The sequence below is a fragment of the Brassica rapa genome, chromosome A03 (genome assembly GCF_000309985.2).
Source record: "Brassica rapa cultivar Chiifu-401-42 chromosome A03, CAAS_Brap_v3.01, whole genome shotgun sequence".
Lineage (NCBI taxonomy): Eukaryota > Viridiplantae > Streptophyta > Magnoliopsida > Brassicales > Brassicaceae > Brassica > Brassica rapa.
In genome coordinates this window covers 4785705-4806505 of record NC_024797.2, presented here as the reverse complement: position 1 = coordinate 4806505, position 20801 = coordinate 4785705, and the positions used below count along the sequence as shown (strand labels likewise).

Sequence of the window (20801 nt, the reverse complement as noted above, 5' to 3'; positions counted from 1 at the left end):
ACACAACCCATCACAACATATATCTTCTTCATTTACCTTAAATAAGGTGTTTCACAGTGTCAAAAAGAGTTATTCCACATTGATGATTAATATCATTTAGAAAAGGTGTGTTGTCCAATTAAGCAGTCAGCCAGTCACTACTAGTTTTAGCTTTCGTGATCGACTAGAGAGATCAGGCTTCCATCAGCCTTATTCTAATACGATATATCTATAATTAAAGACGTTGTATATTAAACGGATAATCAAATCTACACTACAATATTGATAAGTTTTGTTAATATATTTAGTTATGAACTCATTTGCATAATGATTGAAGGGTTTTTAATGTCAACCGACAAATGTTGGTTCACTATTGCACACTATCCATGCCCGAATTGCCAAAACCCGGTACACACCGGGTATGAATTTGTAAAGCTGGTCAAACCGGTTATTAAGGCCAGTTATAAACTAAACCGAAATAGAAACAACTTGAAGAGACTACTGACCGGGATAGCTTATTAACATTTAATCCTCAAAGTGATAAAACCGACAAAAAAAGCCCAATCAATGAATAAGCAGACATTGGTTAAACCCGTTCTTGGAGCAATGAGACAAAAGCCTCAGACCATGTCTTTTGGACAGAGCTAGAGACATCCGATCCGCTAACATGCGCACTAAACATGTTTCCACTTGGACCTGTCAGTACCCATTTCACTTTCTCCGGTGGGTTTGGGTCGATATCCACGCTTTCAAATCCGATACCATCCGGGTTCGCCAAAATCTGAAAAAATACAAACACCATCAAACCGGTACAAACCACCGGTTCAACAAAGTACCTCTAAATGATGTTAAAGCTTACCGAAAGCTGCCCGGAATCAACCGAGTCAACTGTACCGTTCAAGTATGTCTCAACAGCAGGCAGAGAACGGAACTTCTTCCCTGTTCCTGGCTCAGTATAAAACTGCAAGCAACAGCCGTAACGGTTTAGATATAACAAGAAAACCAAAGATAACCAAACAAAGACAGAGATAAGGATAGTGTATACCCTGTCTATTCGACCGGAATTTCTCCGGGGTTTCTCCTCGACGATCCATCCATCAGGTAGATTGAAATCTTTGGAAGGGACAGGGTGATGCTGTAAAAGCACAACCTGCTGCTGATCTGTACGGTTCCCTGATTGTTTCAAGTATCTCTCAACGGAGACAAGGGAACGGAACCGCTTTCCTGTTTTTCGCTCAACATAAAACTGCAAAGAACAATTCTTACTAACAGTTTCAGAGATAAAAAGCTTCTCAATTCTAAGACTAACCAAATGATCTCAGATTCTGCTATTCTCTTTGTAATATCTCTCACACTAATTGGACTAGGTTGATTGATTGCGAATCAAATTAGCCAAGACAGCTCTACCTTATCAATATGGTAGGAGTTTCTCCTAGGAAACTCCTCAACGGTCCATCCTTTAGGCAAATGGAAACCCTTGGAGGCATAGCTGCGACGATCCTGTAAAAGCAAAAAAAAAAAAAACAGTGAATAAGCTTTTTGTTTGGTTCTGTTTTGAGTTTATGTACTTTGAACCAAGAAAGTGTATGTAAAAGAAACGAATCATAGAGCCTCACAAGCATTTAACCATGGAGCTAATTTTACATTTCTATTGCACAAATGATAAAATCTAAAACACGCATCCATAATCAAATTCCTCTTCCAAATTCAATTACAGGAAAAAATAAAACACTGATTTGTTATTCTTGTGACAAAATTCAACGTTGTGTGTTGGACAATCTGGAAAAGATTCGATCTTTGTCAGCTATTCACTTACCGAATCGTCTACACCGCCTTTGCTTCTACGAGACGATGGTCGCGGCCGATTCAAACCATGCAAAGATTTCCGGCGAGATGAAGTGAGGTCCACGATCTGTAGCTGGGATTCGCGACTGTTACCCGCCGGAACCAGGTCACCGGAGGATGATGATCTCGTTTTCATCTTCTTCGTAGCCGGGTTTAACCCGAGTGAGTGAAAGCTTTAGCGGGGTCAACAGACACAAACTGAGTTTATGTAACACTTGTCAGTAAACACTCCATAGGTAGCCACGTGTCAAATCCGCAATTCCAAAGTTACTCTCGAATTTAAGAAGCTCAAACGTTGGACTGAAAAGGCCTCCAGTCTAGTTTTTACTTTTCACTTTTCACTTTTTCGGCTAATATCGATATTATTGAATAGTCTTCGTTGGATATAAATTATGGAAACAGATTTAGAATACAGAGCGTATCAATGTGTGGCGATATGGGCCAGGGCCTTGGATCAATTCGAATTTGTCATTTCCATGCTTTTTGAAAGACGATTATGTTTTTTAGTTGGTCAGGTAACTAAAACACTAATTTCATATTTAGTTATTAATAATCTAGGTTTATTATAGGTACCAAAGTTTTCTACGAATATCTCCAATATATAGCTTCATTTTAAAAAAATTGAATAATTACTTCAACCCTACTTTATTTTGAGTGAGATGAGTAATTAGTAAAATAATAAAATATTAAATATGATTAGTTTATTTTACAATATAAACCTCTTTTTAATATATTTTAGAGTGAAAAATAAATGATTCTACAGAATAATTACTCCAAATGAAATTGGGAGTGCAAATAAAATAAAAGTCAAATATTTTGATTGGTCTTATACACTCTAGAAGTATGATGAGTGCATACTATTTCTTTCTTTGGCGTACAAAGCACAACGGAAATTGATAGAGATAGGGTCAAACTAAACAAGTCGGGCATCTATGTGCTGTTTATCCGTTTATACGTTGGTTGGTTATCCTATCACCCAACAACCATATACTTGTCCAATCATATAAACTGTTTTTGAATAGACTTTTTGTACTTGACCCGAATCATCTAACTGATTATTCAATAAATGGAGAAGCTTCGAGAGGGGAATGTGAAAACAAGAATGTTAAGGCATATAATAAACAACTACTTAACCAAGTTTAGACCGCGTGAAACATGTACTAGAAGAAGATCCACGTCACTCTCCCCTTTTTTTAAATTATCTCCTCTTCTTGCTTCCCACGTTTACACCAAGTCTCCGTACATATCGCCTCGTTAATTTACTCTCACTTACTCCACACGGCGCCTACGTTTCACGCATCTTGTTTTGTCATGCCTTCGCTGGGATTCAACTGTAAAATGGTCATTGCTGACATCAGTTTTTATAGAACATTCTATAACAAATTGTTCTTTTTCTTCCTCAAGAGATACAAACACTCTTTGCTAGCTATTCCAGTATATATCATACTTCTGGATAAATTATAATTTAAATAAGTAAATAAAAATTGCTATAAGCAAAAAAAATTGTACAAAAAAAAAGAAACCAATAATACTGTTTTCTGTTTTCAGTTTTATTTGGTATAAGCTAATAAAATAAGTTAGGAATCCAAACCATGATTTTTAAAAGTACATTTGTATGAATCAAAAATATCCATTGTCTTCCATCCGCGCCCGAGCGCACACGGGAGGTTTAGTTCTATGGTTTGCAACGAGATAGGTTATAGATAGGTTTGAGTTTTAAAAAAATTTCTATCCCAATGTAACACAAAGTGTAAAACAGCTTTTTGTTTGAATTAATTTAACATTCTTTCAAAAAAAAAAAAAAAAAGAATCAAAAATATCCAGGAGGCTGATTATAAAATATAGTATCTAGAGACGGCTGAGAAAATCACGCGCAGGGTGTAGTAAGTAGTAACTAGAAGACCATAACACTAAATAAACAATTTTCATTTTAATTATATTAAATATATTGATATATCTATTTTACATTATTTAAATTTTTCTTAACTGTTTAATTCTGTACTATAGATTTTCACCAATCAACACAATTCCGCACCGCTAATTTTATCAAAACCGCACTTGTCCCGCAAAACGCACGAACCGCAGTTGAACCGTCCCGCACCTAAATTCCGTCCCGCTTATTTTACTAATTCCGCGGTCACCATTCGGACCCTAAATCAAACTCAGAGTATTAATGTTTTCAAAAAAAATATCTAAGGGTTCGAGAAAGCACGAGGAAGATTCTCATCCACACGAAAGTCTCCAAAGCTACGCGGTGTCGCAAGTCGTGACCACATAACTCGCATCTTCGTTCTCTACCCCTTCATTTTCCACGTAATTACGATAACACCACACTCCTTCCCAGCCACTTCCTTATCCACCAAGTCACAAGGGTATATCCGTCATCTTCCCACACGTCTTCAGTCCACACAACTCCATATCTATAAATACATCCCAAACAAACAGACAGAAACACAACAACAACTCACAACAATAACAATCACACCAAACACATACACAAACCTTTAATCGTTTCGTTTTAACATCTGAAAAGAAAAACAAAAATGGTTGCAATCTCTGAGATTAACCCGACGGTGGAGGCTAAGGCGGCGAACTGTCTGATGCTTTTATCAAGAGTCGAACAAAAAGGTGGGGATCAAAAACGCGTTTTCACATGTAAAACGTGTTTGAAAGAGTTTCATTCGTTTCAAGCGTTGGGAGGTCACCGTGCGAGTCACAAGAAACCTAACAACAATGAGAGTCTCTCTGGATTGGTGAAGAAAGCCAAAGCTCCTTCGTCGCACCCTTGTCCGATATGCGGAGTGGAGTTTCCGATGGGACAAGCTCTAGGAGGTCACATGAGGAGACACAGGAACGAGATTGGCGGCGGAGCAGCGTTGGTTACACGGGCGTTATTGCCGGAGCCGACGATGACGACGTTGAAGAAGTCGAGCAGTGGGAAGAGGGTGGCGTGTTTGGATCTGAGTTTGGGGATGGTTGAGAATTTGAATCTCAAGTTGGAGCTTGGAAGAACTGTTTGTTGATTTGTTTTTTCTTTTAATGGATATAATAATTAGTTTCCTTCATTCTTTGAATTTTTCCTTAATAGAGCGTATCAATGTGTGGCGATATGGGCCAGGGCCAGGGCCTTGGATCAATTCGAATTTGTCATTTCCATGCTTTTTGAAAGACGATTATGTTTTTTAGTTGGTCAGGTAACTAAAACACTAATTTCATATTTAGTTATTAATAATCTAGGTTTATTATAGGTACCAAAGTTTTCTACGAATATCTCCAATATATAGCTTCATTTTAAAAAAATTGAATAATTACTTCAACCCTACTTTATTTTGAGTGAGATGAGTAATTAGTAAAATAATAAAATATTAAATATGATTAGTTTATTTTACAATATAAACCTCTTTTTAATATATTTTAGAGTGAAAAATAAATGATTCTACAGAATAATTACTCCAAATGAAATTGGGAGTGTAAATAAAATAAAAGTCAAATATTTTGATTGGTCTTAGAGCATCATTATCCATTGTCCTTAGAATGGTGTCCTTATAATTTTTTATTGTTATTTTTAGCTTAGGACATTTGTAAGGACTTTGTGTTGAAATGATGATTATTGGTGGGACTTATTCTTGGTCCTTAGGATTTTTTTTTTTTAATAATTAGTAATATATATAAGATAAAACTTATTTCCATTTTACATATTTAATTTAACACACAAATTATCGAAAACATACATAGAGAATTAAAAGCAAACACACATTTTATTCAATTCATAGAAACTTTAAAATTACATTGGGAGATGTCCAAATTTATCCCATATATTTTCAACCAAATCTGCTTTTAATTGGTGATGGTCTGGTGTATCCCGAACATCTGCTCGACGTCCCAATGTAGCACCGAGATTTGTAGGTCGTCTGACTACAAAAGTGGGATCCTCATCTTCTCCTTGTTCAAATACTGATGCGTTTCCGTAGGAATCTCGTTCATCTTCGACAATCATATTATGGAGTATGATACATGCTCTCATAATATTTCCTATTTTGTTTTTATCCCATAAATTAGACGGATTTCTAACAACCGCGAATCTAGCTTGCAGGACTCCGAAGGCACGCTCAACATCTTTACGCACAAATTCTTGGTGTTTAGCAAATAAACAATGTTTTGGACCTTGTGGGAGTCCGATAGATTGAATAAAAGTAGCCCATTTCGGATAAATATCATCGTGGGAGTCGGATCGATGGCTCGAGATTCGTCGGTCGAGAAGAGAGGAGATCGAAGGGAGGAGATCGATGGCTCGAGATTCGTCAGTCGAGAAGAGAGGAGATCGAAGAGAGGAGATCGAAGAGAGGCATTTCGTCGGTCGAGAAGAAGAAAAGGCAAGAAAATTAAATCACAACACTTAACCAAATCGATTATCCCCACCACGTTTTCATCGCCCAATCACCCCAGGCCACGTATCACCTAACGACGACAACAAAAACATCTTAAATTAGATATGTCCTTAGATAATTGTCTCTTTTTGATTTAAATTAAATGTCATTTATGCTAAGGACATCCCATTGGGACGCCGTTAATCTTGCCCTTATACACTCTAGAAGTATGATGAGTGCATACTATTTCTTTCTTTGGCGTACAAAGCACAGCGGAAATTGATAGAGCTAGGGTCAAACTAAACAAGTCGGGCATCTATGTGATGTTTATCCGTTTATACGTTGGTTGGTTGGTTATCCTATCACCCAACAACCATATACTTGTCCAATCATATAAACTGTTTTTGAATAGACTTTTTGTACTTGACCCGAATCATCTAACTGATTATTCAATAAATGGAGAAGCTTCGAGAGGGGAATGTGAAAACAAGAATGTTAAGGCATATAAGCAACTACTTAACCAAGTTTAGACCGCGTGAAACATGTACTAGAAGAAGATCCACGTCACTCTCCCCTTTTTTAAAATTATCTCCTCTTCTTGCTTCCCACGTTTACACCAAGTCTCCGTACATATCGCCTCCTTAATTTACTCTCACTTACTCCACACGGCGCCTACGTTTCACGCATCTTGTTTTGTCATGCCTTCGCTGGGATTCAACTGTAAAATGGTCATTGCTGACATCAGTTTTTATAGAACATTCTATAACAAATTGTTATTTTTCTTCCTCAAGAGATACAAACACTCTTTGCTAGCTATTCCAGTATATATCATACTTCTGGATAAATTATAATTTAAATAAGTAAATAAAAATTGCTATAAGCAAAAAAATTTGTACAAAAAAAAGAAACCAATAATACTGTTTTCTGTTTTCAGTTTTATTTAGTATAAGCTAATAAAATAAGTTAGGAATCCAAACCATGATTTTAAAAGTACATTTGTATGAATCAAAAATATCCAGGAGGCTGATTATAAAATATAGTATCTAGAGACGGCTGAGAAAATCACGCGCAGGGTGTAGTAAGTAGTAACTAGAAGACAATAAATCAAACTCAGAGTATTAATGTTTTCAAAAAAAATATCTAAGGGTTCGAGAAAGCACGAGGAAGATTCTCATCCACACGAAAGTCTCCAAAGCTACGCGGTGTCGCAAGTCGTGACCACATAACTCGCATCTTCGTTCTCTACCCCTTCATTTTCCACGTAATTACGATAACACCACACTCCTTCCCAGCCACTTCCTTATCCACCAAGTCACAAGGGTATATCCGTCATCTTCCCACACGTCTTCAGTCCACACAACTCCATATCTATAAATACATCCCAAACAAACAGACACAAACACAACAACAACTCACAACAATAACAATCACACCAAACACATACACAAACCTTTAATCGTTTCGTTTTAACATCTGAAAAGAAAAACAAAAATGGTTGCAATCTCTGAGATTAACCCGACGGTGGAGGCTAAGGCGGCGAACTGTCTGATGCTTTTATCAAGAGTCGGACAAAAAGGTGGGGATCAAAAACGCGTTTTCACATGTAAAACGTGTTTGAAAGAGTTTCATTCGTTTCAAGCGTTGGGAGGTCACCGTGCGAGTCACAAGAAACCTAACAACAATGAGAGTCTCTCTGGATTGGTGAAGAAAGCCAAAGCTCCTTCGTCGCACCCTTGTCCGATATGCGGAGTGGAGTTTCCGATGGGACAAGCTCTAGGAGGTCACATGAGGAGACACAGGAACGAGATTGGCGGCGGAGCAGCGTTGGTTACACGGGCGTTATTGCCGGAGCCGACGATGACGACGTTGAAGAAGTCGAGCAGTGGGAAGAGGGTGGCGTGTTTGGATCTGAGTTTGGGGATGGTTGAGAATTTGAATCTCAAGTTGGAGCTTGGAAGAACTGTTTGTTGATTTGTTTTTTCTTTTAATGGATATAATAATTAGTTTCCTTCATTCTTTGAATTTTTCCTTAATAGTTTAGATTTGTATATCTGCAGATTTAGGAAACTTTCATAGGGTGTAATCTTTTCTTTCCTAGTGAATATATTTACTTAGAATTGGAGATTATCATATCTTTCATTTTTTTAATAATCAAAACATCACATATTACCCACTTTTGTTTAAAAATCAAAACTTAAATTGAGGGACAAGTTGTTTAACCGAGCTTTTAACTTGAAATGAAATTTGTGAATAAAAAGTTTGAAGCGCTACTTCATACAACTATCTAGAATGTTCTTCCCTAGCAAGTTGATTTGGGTTCTGCTCATTCGCTAAAAAAACAAAACAGTAAAAAGCTACATAGAGTGGTCACTTGAACCCTTGGCGGTGATTTGAATGTGAGGGATAAATCTATTTCTGACATCAAATAGCAAAGTACAAATGACTGAATGAGATATTCGGGCCGACAAGTCATCTAGAGATGAACGGTCAAGATTAGATGTTACGCACGCGTATGATAAGTCTCATGGTAACCGCAACACCAGATCATGCGATTTTTGCTTTCAAAAAAAAAAAACAGAAGCAAAATTCAGATGCTTCTCGCCCACCATATCATGAATAAACCTTCTTCGCCGGCGAAATTACGCTCTCTCACCGGCGATCGAGTTTCCGACTAACAATTAAGTTAACTAAGTCTTCTAATTTCTCCAATTTTCAGCTATTCCGAAGTCAATTAGCTTTCAGTTTCTTAAATAAGAAAACAGATTATGCTATGAACTCGTTTTGAAGGTTTGATTTTTCGAACTGGGGAAGATCATCATAGAACTCGCACTTGCTCTTCAATTAACAAGTTAGGCGTGAGATTTAAAAAATGGTACAAAGAGATCTTTTATTATGTGCTGCAAAGGGAAAAGCTTTATTAACAGAGAGTGCAAGAGATTTTGAGTTGTGAGCAAAAGTGTTAACAATCAAAAGCCACTGAATCAGCTATAGGGCCATCGAATCTAAACTAAAAATGGCAAATTTAGAACAATCATCAAAAGAGAAAAAAAAAATACAAAAGCACCAAAGACAAGACAAATGATTTGGCACAAATCTGGTTTCTTTGCACTTCACTTCAACTTGAGTAACTTTTAAGTTCCACAGCATGCAGACTTCTGCGTGGCTTGTCCGGCTCCAGCAGCCTGGTCTGTTTGGCTTATCCTAATCGTCGCAGGCTGCAATGAATGATGGAGTTGTGAAAAAAAACAAAAAAAGAGTCTTTCAAAAGGGCACTTTGTACAAAAAAAAAAGTGAAGTGAAAGAGTTACAGAAGGAGAATGTAACAAGCAATTAATCACCTCTGCTCTCGAGTCAGTATCTGTGAGTCTCTGCTTAATGTCCTTTGCTATCGAGAAGAAAACCTCTTCCACATTTAGATTTGTTTTGGCACTCTGACATGTGAAATGGCCTATCAGCTATATTTTAAGCAAACAAATACGACCAATGCTGTCTAAGTTGTTCTCATGAGACAAAGTTTGGCTTACTGTTTCAAAGAACTTGATTCCATATTCATCAGCAAGTGCTTGACCCTTTGATGTTGGAACAGCCTGAAGATTTGAAAAATTGTAAACGCTATCAATATGGTTAATCGTGAATGAGGCAGTTGTGAATCAGTCAATAAAATGAAACTCGCTTGTACTGTATACCCTCTTGCTCTCATCCATATCGGCTTTGTTCCCTACCAAGATTTTATTAACATTATCCGAAGCGTGCTGTTCAATATTACGAATCCAGTTCCTAATATCTGCAACAAGGTCAAGAAAACAGGTCCAGAACAGAGCAAAAATGTAAATAAAATAAAAGATGTCAATGCTTAGACAGAAGCAAAAGTTACTGTTAAAGGATGACTCGTCTGTGACATCATAGACCAGCAAAATGCCCATTGCCCCTCGGTAATAAGCTGCAATGTTACTTATCAGTTTTCAAAAAAAAAAAAAACTAAATATCCTCAAAGCATCATCCATAGCATTAAGTAGACTGCTAGTGACTCTTAATCCTCTCTAATCCAATTTCCACTGACTAACCAGTGGTGATGGTTCGAAAACGTTCTTGACCAGCAGTATCCCAAATCTGGAGCTTGATGCGTTTAGTATCAAGCTCAATAGTTCTAATCTTAAAATCAATGCTGCATCATTATAAGCCAACACACAAACACCAAAGAGAGTCAGTGTGAAACATCATGCATCACCATAGTCTCTAATAGATTCTTAAAGATAAAATACAAACCCAATGGTGGTGATGAAGCTAGTGGTGAATGAGCCATCAGAGAACCTTAACAGCAAACAACTTTTGCCCACACCTGCCACCAATAATCAAATCCCTAAGCTACAGAGATCAAAAACACTCTCGTAACGATGAGGGATCGAGCATGGGATTCAAAGTTCGTACCGCTATCACCGATCAGGAGAAGCTTTATGAGGTAATCGTAATCGGCTCTACCCCTAGCAGGTGGAGCAGCCATCGAAATCGAATCTACAATTGGAAAGCTCAGAGGTTCAAAATCAGATAAATTTGGTTTCATCTAAATCGGAGAAACCAAGGGATCGGCAAGATCACGACGAAAATGCGTACCGGATCAAACGAGGCAGAGAAGAGGACCGTGGTGATAGTGATGAGCAGAGAAGAACGAGAGAGATCAATGGAAATGACGGACGGCTAAAATACGCATGTTCTGATTTTAACTTGTCCTGCTTGTTTTTGTTTTTGTTTTTGGGGAATAATCTTCATTAACAACATTATCTGATTTATTTCTTTTTAATAACTTTTTTGCCGATAAGCCGATTATCTATATCTACTAGGGATTAACCCGGGCTACGCCCAGGATTTTTATTTTTTTTTAATTTAAGTTGTTAAATTATTATATTTAGTTTATGATATATATTTATATAAATGTTAAGATGCATGTCATAATTAAAATTTATTTTTAAATTTTAACACGTTAAAGTAACATATTTTTTACTGTTTAAATATTTTTTGTAATTTTGTTGGCTATCTAGTTATCATATTTAGCAAAACTATCTGTTGAGTATTTGAATAAATGTTTTAGATATTTAATTAAACTGCAGAGTATTTTCGGTTCGACCACATGCTCAACAATCTATCGATCCGTAAAAAGATGGACGATCTCCTTGGCCAGGTAAGTAAAATTTTAGCAAAATATCTTTGATTTTCAAATATTAAGTATATAACTATTCTTTTGAATATTGTTTTTTAATTGTATTTTTTGATTAAATTATTGTATTATAATGTTTATGTAAATATTTTTTGTGATGTTTGAATTTGTGTTGTTCGTATACTTAACCTAGATGATATTGATGTTTAACAATTTATTGTTGTCCGGAAATAGAAAATAATGATATATCAAAAAGTATCTAATACTTGTTAAATGATAGTATAATGTAAATTACATCCATTATTTGAAAATAACCATTTGTTGTTTTTATTTTTTTAAATCAGAAATTATTTTTATTTAAAAACATTATTCATATATAATATATTAGTTTAAGTTTGAAAGATTAATCTATATATATAAATTATGTATATTTAAAAAAAAATTTAAGATATTATATATTGAGTAACTGAATAAAAGCTGAATTTCTTATCTTGAAAATCAAATATTTATATTTTTGTCTTCATGTTGTACTCATATTTATAACTCAGTATGTTTTTTAAAAAACTTAGTTTTAAGTAATAAACGAATTTAATAAATTAAATTCATCCCCTATATGTTCTGTAAACTATATTTGAAAACTCTCTAAAATTATATTTTAAGCATAATATTACTATTATTTAATTTAAGTTATTTTAAGCATAATATATGCTAAACCAACTTAAATTATATTTACAATAGGACCATCCTAAACCGGTTAATAAACCAAAAACAATACTAAACCAACATGAACCAATACCTGATTCAGCGAGGAAGGAAGTGTTTCGGGATAAACGCTTGAATGATTATTAACTGTAATGGTTTGATCATGAAAGAGCTAGTACGAATATTAACAATAAAATTATGGATTAGATTAATTTAAATTTGTAAGAATACCTTTGAGTCTATGAAAAGCAATTCAATTCCCATGAATAAGTTTGGTTTTTGAAAGTTGCGGGTTTCCCAACAATGAATCCACCTAACAAAAAGTTTGTTGTTATAAAAAATCTCTTTCAAGGTCATTAAAGGTTTTTGGGACGGCAAGAGTTGATGGTAGAACCATTTTTTTGCTCGAGTGCTTTGAAGTTTTCCTTAATAGTGTGAGGTTGATGGAATAATGAGTTTTATAGGGACTTTCTTGATGTAAAACTATACATTTTTAATTTTTTTTTGTTTAATGAGGTATTTTCATTTTTATATAATTTACTACCATTTTAAGATAGATGTACATTTTAAGATCGATGTTTAAATCTTAATGTACTTTTTCCATTTTTTAAAATGTTTATTTCCATTTCTTATATTTTTTATTTACGTAATATCTATATTTTATATTTTAAAATAGATATTTAAATCTTAATGTACTTTTTCCTTTTTTTAAATTGTGTATTTACTTTTATCATATATTTTACATTTTAAGATAGATGTTTAATGCTTAATGAACTTTTTCCATTTTTTTTAAAATTGTGTATTTACTTATTATTATAGATATAATTCATATATTATATATTTATATTATTTAATTATTATTTATTTTCCTGTATATGTATTTCCATTTCTTGTACTTTTTATCTACTTAATATCTCTATTTTACATTTTAAGATAGATGTTTAAATCTTAATGTAGGTTTTCCCTTTTTTTTAAATTGTATATTTCCATTTGTTATACTTTCTATTTACGTAATATCTATATTTTAAATTTTAAGATATATTTTAAATCTTAATGTAATTTTCCATTTTTTAAATTGGGTATTTTCTTATATTATATATTTACTTATTATTTATTTTTCTTTATATTGTGTATTTCTATTTCTTATACTTTCTATTTACTAATAATTTTATAATTTAAGATAGATTTACATTTTAAGATAGATGTTTAAATACTAATGTACTTTTTCCATTTTTTAAATTGTGTATTTCCTTTTCTTATACTTTCTATTTGCGTAATATCTATATTTTATATTTGAAGATAGATGTTTAAATCTTAATATACTTTTTCCATTGTTTTTAAGTTGTGTATTTTTTTTTTTATACTTTCAATTTACTTAATATCTATATTTTACATTTTAAGATTGATGTTTAATATTTAATGTACTCTTTCCATTTTTTAAAAATTGTGCATGTACTTATTATTGTATATATAATTCGTATATTTATATATTTATAAAATTTACTTATTATTTATTTTTCTATATATTGAGTATTTTCTCTTTCTTATACTTTATATTTAGTTAATATCTATATTTTATATTTTAAGATAGATGTTTAAATCGTAATGTATTTTTACATTTTTAATGTAAAACGGCAATGTTTAATAGAAGAAGTTGGACAAATAGTCAAATAGTTATATTTATGTTTTTTTTCTTTTTTTTATAAAATGGTAATGTTACATTATGGAGATAAGCCGCTTTTTTTAGTGAAAAATGAAAATCTTACATATGTTTAATGTAGTTTTTCTATTTTTTTTGTTGTATGTTTACATATTATTGTTATTTTTTAATGTAAAATGGTAATATTACATATTTTTAATGTAGTATTTTCATTTTTTTTATGTTGTATGTTTATATATTATTTATTCTTTTCGAAATTATATATAATGTTTTTTTTACAAAATAGTAATTTTACATTATGGAGATAAACCGTCTCTTTTTAGTGAAAAATGGTAATCTTACATATGTTTAATGTAGTTTTTCTATTTTTTATGTTGTATGCTTACATATTATTATTTTTTAAATTAAAAAATGTAAAATGGTAATCTTACATATGTTTAATGTAGTATTTCCATTTTTTATGTTGTATGTTTACATATATTTATTATTTTCGAAATTATATATAATGTTTTTTGTTTTTTTTATAAAATGGTAATGTTACATTATGGAGATAAGCCGTCTTTTTTTCAAGTGAAAAATGGTAATCTTACATATGTTTAATGTAGTTTTTCTATTTTTTATGATGTATGTTTACATATTATTTATAATTTGCAAAATTAGTAATATTAAAGTGTAAAACTATATTTTATGCCACGTGTCATCTTTTGAGAGAAGTTTTTTTTGCTGATGTGGACGCTCTATGGAGCCTCAAAAGGTTCTTTTTATTAGTAAGGATTTTTATGTTGTATGTTTACATATTATTTTTTTTTAAATTAAAAATGTAAAATGGTAATCTTACATATGTTTAATGTAGTATTTCCATTTTTTATGTTGTATGTTTACATATATTTATTATTTTCGAAATTATATATAATGTTTTTTTTTTATAAAATGGTAATGTTACATTATGGAGATAAGCCATCTTTTTTCAAATGAAAAATGGTAATCTTACTTATGTTTAATATAGTTTTTCTATTTTTTATGATGTATGTTTACATATTATTTATAATTTGCGAAAATTAGTAATATTAAAGTGTAAAATTATATTTTATGCCACGTGTCATCTTTTGAGAGAAGTTTTTTTTTGCTGATGTGGACGCTCTATGGAGCCTCAAAAGGTTCCTTTTATTAGTAAGGATTTATTTATTATTTATTTTCTATATATTGAGTATTTTCTCTTTCTTATACTTTATATTTAGTTAATATCTATATTTTATATTTTAAGATAGATGTTTAAATCTTAATGTATTTTTACATTTTTAATGTAAAACGGCAATGTTTAATAGAAGAACTTGGACAAATAGTCAAATAGTTATATTTATGTTTTTTTTATTTTTTTATAAAATGGTAATGTTTCATTATGGAGATAACCCGCTTTTTTAGTGAAAAATGGAAATCTTACATATGTTTAATGTAGTTTTTCCATTTTTATTTATGTTGTATGTTTACATATTATTGTTATTTTTAAATGTAAAATGGTAATATTACATATGTTTAATGTAGTAGTTCTATTTTTTATGTTTTATGTTTATATATTATTTATTATTTTCAAAATTATATATAATGTTTTTTTTACAAAATAGTAATTTTACATTATGGAGATAAACCGTCTTTTTTTAGTGAAAAATGGTAATCTTACATATGTTTAATGTAGTTTTTCTATTTTTTATGTTGTATGTTTACATATTTTTTTTTTAAATTAAAAATGTAAAATGGTAATCTTACATATGTTTAATGTAGTATTTCCATTTTTTATGTTGTATGTTTACATATATTTATTATTTTCGAAATTATATATAATGTTTTTTGTTTTTTTTTTTTATAAAATGGTAATGTTACATTATGGAGATAAGCCGTTTTTTTTTCAAGTGAAAAATGGTAATCTTACATATGTTTAATGTAGTTTTTCTATTTTTATGATGTATGTTTACATATTATTTATAATTTACGAAAATTAGTAATATTAAAGTATAAAACTATCTTTTATGCTACGTGTCATCTTTTGGGAGAAGTTTTTTTTGCTGATGTGGACGCTCTATGGAGCTTCAAAAGGTCCCTTTTATTAGTAAGGATTATGGAGATAAACCGTCTTTTTTTAGTGAAAAATGGTAATCTTACATATGTTTAATGTAGTTTTTCTATTTTTTATGTTGTATGTTTACATATTATTTTTTAAAAAATTAAAAATGTAAAATGGTAATCTTACATATGTTTAATGTAGTATTTCCATTTTTTATGTTGTATGTTTACATATATTTATTATTTTCGAAATTATATATAATGTTTTTTGTTTTTTTTATAAAATGGTAATGTTACATTATGGAGATAAGCCGTCTTTTTTTCAAGTGAAAAATGGTAATCTTACATATGTTTAATGTAGTTTTTCTATTTTTATGCTGTATGTTTACATATTATTTATAATTTACGAAAATTAGTAATATTAAAGTATAAAACTATCTTTTATGCTACGTGTCATCTTTTGGGAGAAGTTTTTTTTGCTGATGTGGACGCTCTATGGAGCCTCAAAAGGTCCCTTTTATTAGTAAGGACTAGGGATTAACCCGGGCTACGCCCGGGATTTTTATTTTTTCTAATTTAAGTTGTTAAATTATTTATATTTAGGCTATGATATATATTTATATAAATGTTAAAGTGCATATCATAATTAAAATTTATTTTTAAATTTTAAAACGTTAGATTAACATATTTTTTACTATTTAAATATTTTTTTTGTAATTTTATTGGCTATCTAGTTATCATATTTAGCAAAACTATCTTTTGAGCGTTGGAATAAATGTTTTAGAGATTTTATTAAACTGAAGAGTATTTTCGGATCGACCACATGCTCAACATTCGATCGATCCGTAAAAAGATGGTCGATCTTCTTGGCCAGGTAAGTACAATTTTAGCAAAAATATCTTTTATTTTCAAATATTAAGTATATAACTATTCTTTTTAATATTTTTTTAATTATATTTTTTGATTAAATTATTGTATTATAATGGTTATGTAAATATTTTTTGTGATGTTTGAATTTGTGTTGTTCGTATACTTAACCTAGATGATATTGATGTTTAACAATTTATTGTTTTCTGGAAATAGAAAATAATGATTTATCAAAATCATCTAGGTTAAATGATAGTATAATGTAAATTACATCCATTATTTGAAAATAACCATTTTTGTTTTTATTTTTATTTTAAATTAGAAATTATTTTTATTTAAAAACATTATTCATATATAATATAATAGTTTAAGTTTGGAAGATTAATCTATATATATATTATGTATATTTTAAAAAAAATAATTTAAGATATTATATATTGACTATCTGAATAAAAGCTGAATTTATTATCTTGAAAATCAGATATTTATAATTTTGTCTTCATGTTTTTTTTTTTTTTTTTGTCTTCATGTTTGTCTTCATGTTATACTCACCAATCCATCATTGATATTTATAACTCAGTATGTTTTTTAAAAAACTTAGTTTTAAGTAATAAACGAATTTAATAAATTAAATTCATCACCTATAATGTTATGTAAACTATATTTGAAAACTCTCTAAAATTATATTTTAAGCATAATATTATTATTATTATTTAATTTAAGTTATTTTAAACATAATATATGCTAAACCAACTTAAATTATATTTACAATAGGACCATCCTAAACCGGTTAGTAAACCAAAAACAATACTAAACCAACATGAACCAATACCTGATTCGGCGAGGAAGGAAGTGTTTCGGGATAAACGCTTGAATGGTTACTAACTGAAATGGTTTGGTCATGAGAGAGTTAGTATGAATATTAACAATAAAATTATGGATTAGATTAATTTAAATTTGTAAGAATACATTTGAGTCTATGAAAAGCAATTCAATTCCCATGAATAAGTTTGGCTTTTGGAAGTTGCGGGTTTCCCAACAATGAATCCACCTAACAAAAAGTTTGTTGTTATAAAAAAATCTCAGTCAAGGTCATTAAAGGTTTCTGGGACGGCAAGAGTTGATGGTGAAACCATTTTTTTGCTCGAGTGCTTTGAAATTTTCCTTAATAGTGTGAGGTTGATGTGGATGGAATAATGAGTTTTATAGGGACTTTCTTGATGTAAAACTATACATTTTTTTAATGTGGTATTTCTATTTTTATATAATTTACTACAATTTTAAGATATAAGTACATTTTAAGATAGATGCTTAAATTTTAATGTACTTTTTCTATTTTTTAAAATGTTTATTTCCATTTCTTATATTTTATTTACGTAATATCTATATTTTATATTTTAAAACAGATATTTAAATATTAATGTACTTTTTCTTTTTTTAAATTGTGTATTTACTTATATTATATATTTTACATTTTAAGATAGATTTTTAATGCTTGATGAACTTTTTCCATTTTTTTTAAAATTGTGTATTTACTTATTATTACATATATAATTCATATATTATATATTTACATTATTTACTTATTATTTATTTTCCTGTATATGTATTTCTATTTCTTGTACTTTTCATTTACTTAATATCTGTATTTTACATTTTAAGATAGATGTTTAAATCTTAATGTACGTTTTCCAATTTTTTAAATTGTATATTTCTATTTGTTATACTTTCTATTTACGTAATATCTATATTTTAAATTTTAATATATATTTTTAAATCTTAATGTAATTTCCCATGTGGAAGCACCGTAGCCTATTGGTTAAGGTTTAAAGGTTTCTACACCCAGGTCTGGGGTTCGAATCCCAGACTATGAAATTTATTGCAGATTACAGGAAATCCAGATTTCAAGTCCCGGAGAGAGCGGTTTATTAAACAATTATACAGACTAAAGAGGAAATGCTTGCAAGAGATCTTCAACACGGTGCAAGTAAATCTAGTCAAGCGTGGATCTTCATAGGACGGCTCAGGTGATGCAGTTAGGCGTAGGTCTTCATAAGTCAAGTAGTATTGTCGGTTGTCGAATCGTCTATGTAATCTTTCTTATATCATAATTGTAAGATCATAATAAATCAGCGTTAAAAAAATGTAATTTCCCATTTTTTAAATTTGGTATTTACTTATATTATATATTTACTTATTATTTATTTTTCTTTATATTGTGTATTTCTATTTCTTATACTTTCTATTTACTAATAATTTTATATTTTAAGATTGATTTACATTTTAAGATAGATGTTTAAATACTAATGTACTTTTTCCATTTTTTTAAATTGTGTATTTCCTTTTCTTATACTTTCTATTTGTATAATATCTATATTTTACATTTTAAGATAGATGTTTAAATCTTAATATATTTTTTCCATTGTTTTTAAGTTGTGTATTTCTTTTTCTTATACTTTCTATTTACTTAATATCTATATTTTACATTTTAAGATAGATGTTTAATATTTAATGTACTCTTTCCATTTTTTTAAAATTGTGCATTTACTTATTATTGTATATATAATTCGTATATTTATGTATTTATAATATTTACTTATTATTTATTTTGTTTATATTGAGTATTTCTCTTTCTTATACTTTATATTTAGTTAATGTCTATATTTTATATTTTAAGATAGATGTTTAAATCTTTACGTATTTTTCCACTTTTAATGTAAAACGGCAATGTTTAATAGACGAACTTGGACAAATAGTCAAATAGTTATATTTATGTTTTTTTTTTTTATAAAATGGTAATGTTACATTATGAAGATAAACCGTTTTTTTAGTGAACAATGGTAATCTTACATATGTTTAATGTAAATTTTTCATTTTTTATGTTGTATGTTTACATATTATTGTTATTTTTAAATGTAAAATGGTAATCTTACATATGTTTAATGTAGTATTTCCATTTTTATGTTATATGTTTTACATATATTTATTATTTTCGAAATTATATATAATTTTTTTTGTTTTTTTTTATAAAACGGGAATGTTACATTATGGAGATAAGCCGTCTTTTTTAAAGTGAAAAATAGTAATCTTACATATGTTTAATGTAGTTTTTCCATTTTTTATGCTGTATGTTTACATATTTTTTACAATTTTCGAAAATAAGTAATATTAAAATGTAAAACTACATTTTATGCCACGTGTCATCTTTCGGGAGAAATTTTTTCCGCTGATGTGGACGCTCTATGGAGCCTCAAAAGCTAAAATGGTAATGTTACATTATGAAGATAAACCGTTCTTTTAGTGAACAATGGTAATCTTACATATGTTTAATGTAAATTTTCCATTTTTTATGTTGTATGTTTACATATTATTGTTATTTTTAAATGTAAAATGGTAATCTTACATATGTTTAATGTAGTATTTCCATTTTTATGTTATATGTTTTACATATATTTATTATTTTCGAAATTATATATAATTTTTTTTGTTTTTTTTTATAAAACGGGAATGTTACATTATGGAGATAAGCCGTCTTTTTTAAAGTGAAAAATAGTAATCTTACATATGTTTAATGTAGTTTTTTCATTTTTTATGCTGTATGTTTACATATTTTTTACAATTTTCGAAAATAAGTAATATTAAAATGTAAAACTACATTTTATGCCACGTGTCATCTTTCGGGAGAAATTTTTTCCGCTGATGTGGACGCTCTATGGAGCCTCAAAAGCTCCCTTTTATTAGTAGAGATTGACATTATCTTACTCTAGGAAAATACATTATCTCATATTCAAATCTTCTTGCAAGTGAATGGATACGAACATTAAGGCTTCAAAATATAAACGATTAGATTCAAAACCTCGAATAATTTCGATAAAGTTGGTCAATCTATTGATTATTTGATTTATTTCCATCTGATCGAAACAGTGTCTTATCCCGGGTTATGCAAACTCGTTTTCCTTAAGTGTATAGATATGCTTATAAACTACTCTTTGCCAACTAATTTCAGTAGAAATATCTATTGAACTACAATAACTTGTTGCGAAAAAATATATTTACCAGTTTTATGTAAATTGATTAGTATGTAAACACACAAACACATATGAATGACTAGAGAGAAGTTTTAAGTTAAGTAAATGTGTAATACTAAACCTCTAAATTAATCATAGAAAAA

General features: G+C 30.0%; 4 protein-coding genes across 5 annotated transcripts; 2 read left to right on the top strand and 2 right to left on the bottom strand.

Annotated features, from left to right (window-relative positions):
• Window positions 1–307: 307 nt before the first annotated feature.
• LOC103856605 (methyl-CpG-binding domain-containing protein 7) lies at window positions 308–2077 on the bottom strand. The gene is made up of 5 exons (XM_033287314.1): window positions 1796–2077; window positions 1387–1479; window positions 1025–1225; window positions 839–940; window positions 308–760 (listed from the first exon to the last, which is right to left on the bottom strand). The coding sequence occupies exons 1-5, from the start codon at window positions 1958–1960 to the stop codon at window positions 566–568; spliced, it is 756 nt and encodes a 251-aa protein (XP_033143205.1). The 5' UTR covers window positions 1961–2077; the 3' UTR covers window positions 308–565.
• Window positions 2078–4261: 2184 nt separating this feature from the next.
• LOC103856604 (zinc finger protein ZAT12) lies at window positions 4262–8323 on the top strand. Its single transcript, XM_009133722.3, has 2 exons — window positions 4262–4904; window positions 8220–8323. The coding sequence occupies exon 1, from the start codon at window positions 4368–4370 to the stop codon at window positions 4845–4847; it is 480 nt and encodes a 159-aa protein (XP_009131970.2). The 5' UTR covers window positions 4262–4367; the 3' UTR covers window positions 4848–4904; window positions 8220–8323.
• On the top strand, window positions 7583–8323 carry LOC103856603 (zinc finger protein ZAT12). Its single transcript, XM_009133721.3, has one exon. The coding sequence runs from the start codon at window positions 7683–7685 to the stop codon at window positions 8160–8162; it is 480 nt and encodes a 159-aa protein (XP_009131969.1). The 5' UTR covers window positions 7583–7682; the 3' UTR covers window positions 8163–8323.
• Window positions 8324–9061: 738 nt separating this feature from the next.
• On the bottom strand, window positions 9062–11076 carry LOC103856601 (ras-related protein RABE1c). Of its 2 annotated transcripts, XM_009133720.3 has the most exons (9): window positions 10803–11053; window positions 10620–10703; window positions 10458–10530; window positions 10256–10356; window positions 10066–10131; window positions 9878–9975; window positions 9716–9778; window positions 9530–9622; window positions 9062–9406 (listed from the first exon to the last, which is right to left on the bottom strand). In XM_009133720.3, exons 2-9 carry the CDS (start codon window positions 10690–10692, stop codon window positions 9323–9325), a joined length of 651 nt encoding a protein of 216 aa, XP_009131968.1. In that variant the 5' UTR covers window positions 10693–10703; window positions 10803–11053; the 3' UTR covers window positions 9062–9322. The 2 variants fall into 2 exon arrangements, with proteins under 2 accessions (XP_009131968.1, XP_009131967.1); XM_009133719.3 differs by having other exon boundaries at window positions 9878–10131; window positions 10803–11076.
• Window positions 11077–20801: the final 9725 nt, after the last annotated feature.

What these genes read in the sequence shown, in the direction of transcription:
- LOC103856601 (XM_009133719.3), bottom strand. Translation starts at nt 10,692, where the DNA reads ATGGCTGCTCCACCTGCTAGGGGTAGAGCCGATTACGATTACCTCATA. An exon ending in TCTCCTGATCGGTGATAGCG is followed by an intron (nt 10,531 to 10,619) that starts GTACGAACTTTG and finishes TATTGGTGGCAG; the next exon opens with GTGTGGGCAAAAGTTGTTTG. An exon ending in ATACTGACTCGAGAGCAGAG is followed by an intron (nt 9,407 to 9,529) that starts GTGATTAATTGC and finishes CATTCATTGCAG; the next exon opens with CCTGCGACGATTAGGATAAG.
- LOC103856604 (XM_009133722.3), top strand. Translation starts at nt 4,368, where the DNA reads ATGGTTGCAATCTCTGAGATTAACCCGACGGTGGAGGCTAAGGCGGCG.
- LOC103856603 (XM_009133721.3), top strand. Translation starts at nt 7,683, where the DNA reads ATGGTTGCAATCTCTGAGATTAACCCGACGGTGGAGGCTAAGGCGGCG.
- LOC103856605 (XM_033287314.1), bottom strand. Translation starts at nt 1,960, where the DNA reads ATGAAAACGAGATCATCATCCTCCGGTGACCTGGTTCCGGCGGGTAAC. An exon ending in AAGGCGGTGTAGACGATTCG is followed by an intron (nt 1,480 to 1,795) that starts GTAAGTGAATAG and finishes TTGCTTTTACAG; the next exon opens with GATCGTCGCAGCTATGCCTC. An exon ending in ATTCCGGTCGAATAGACAGG is followed by an intron (nt 941 to 1,024) that starts GTATACACTATC and finishes TGTTGCTTGCAG; the next exon opens with TTTTATACTGAGCCAGGAAC.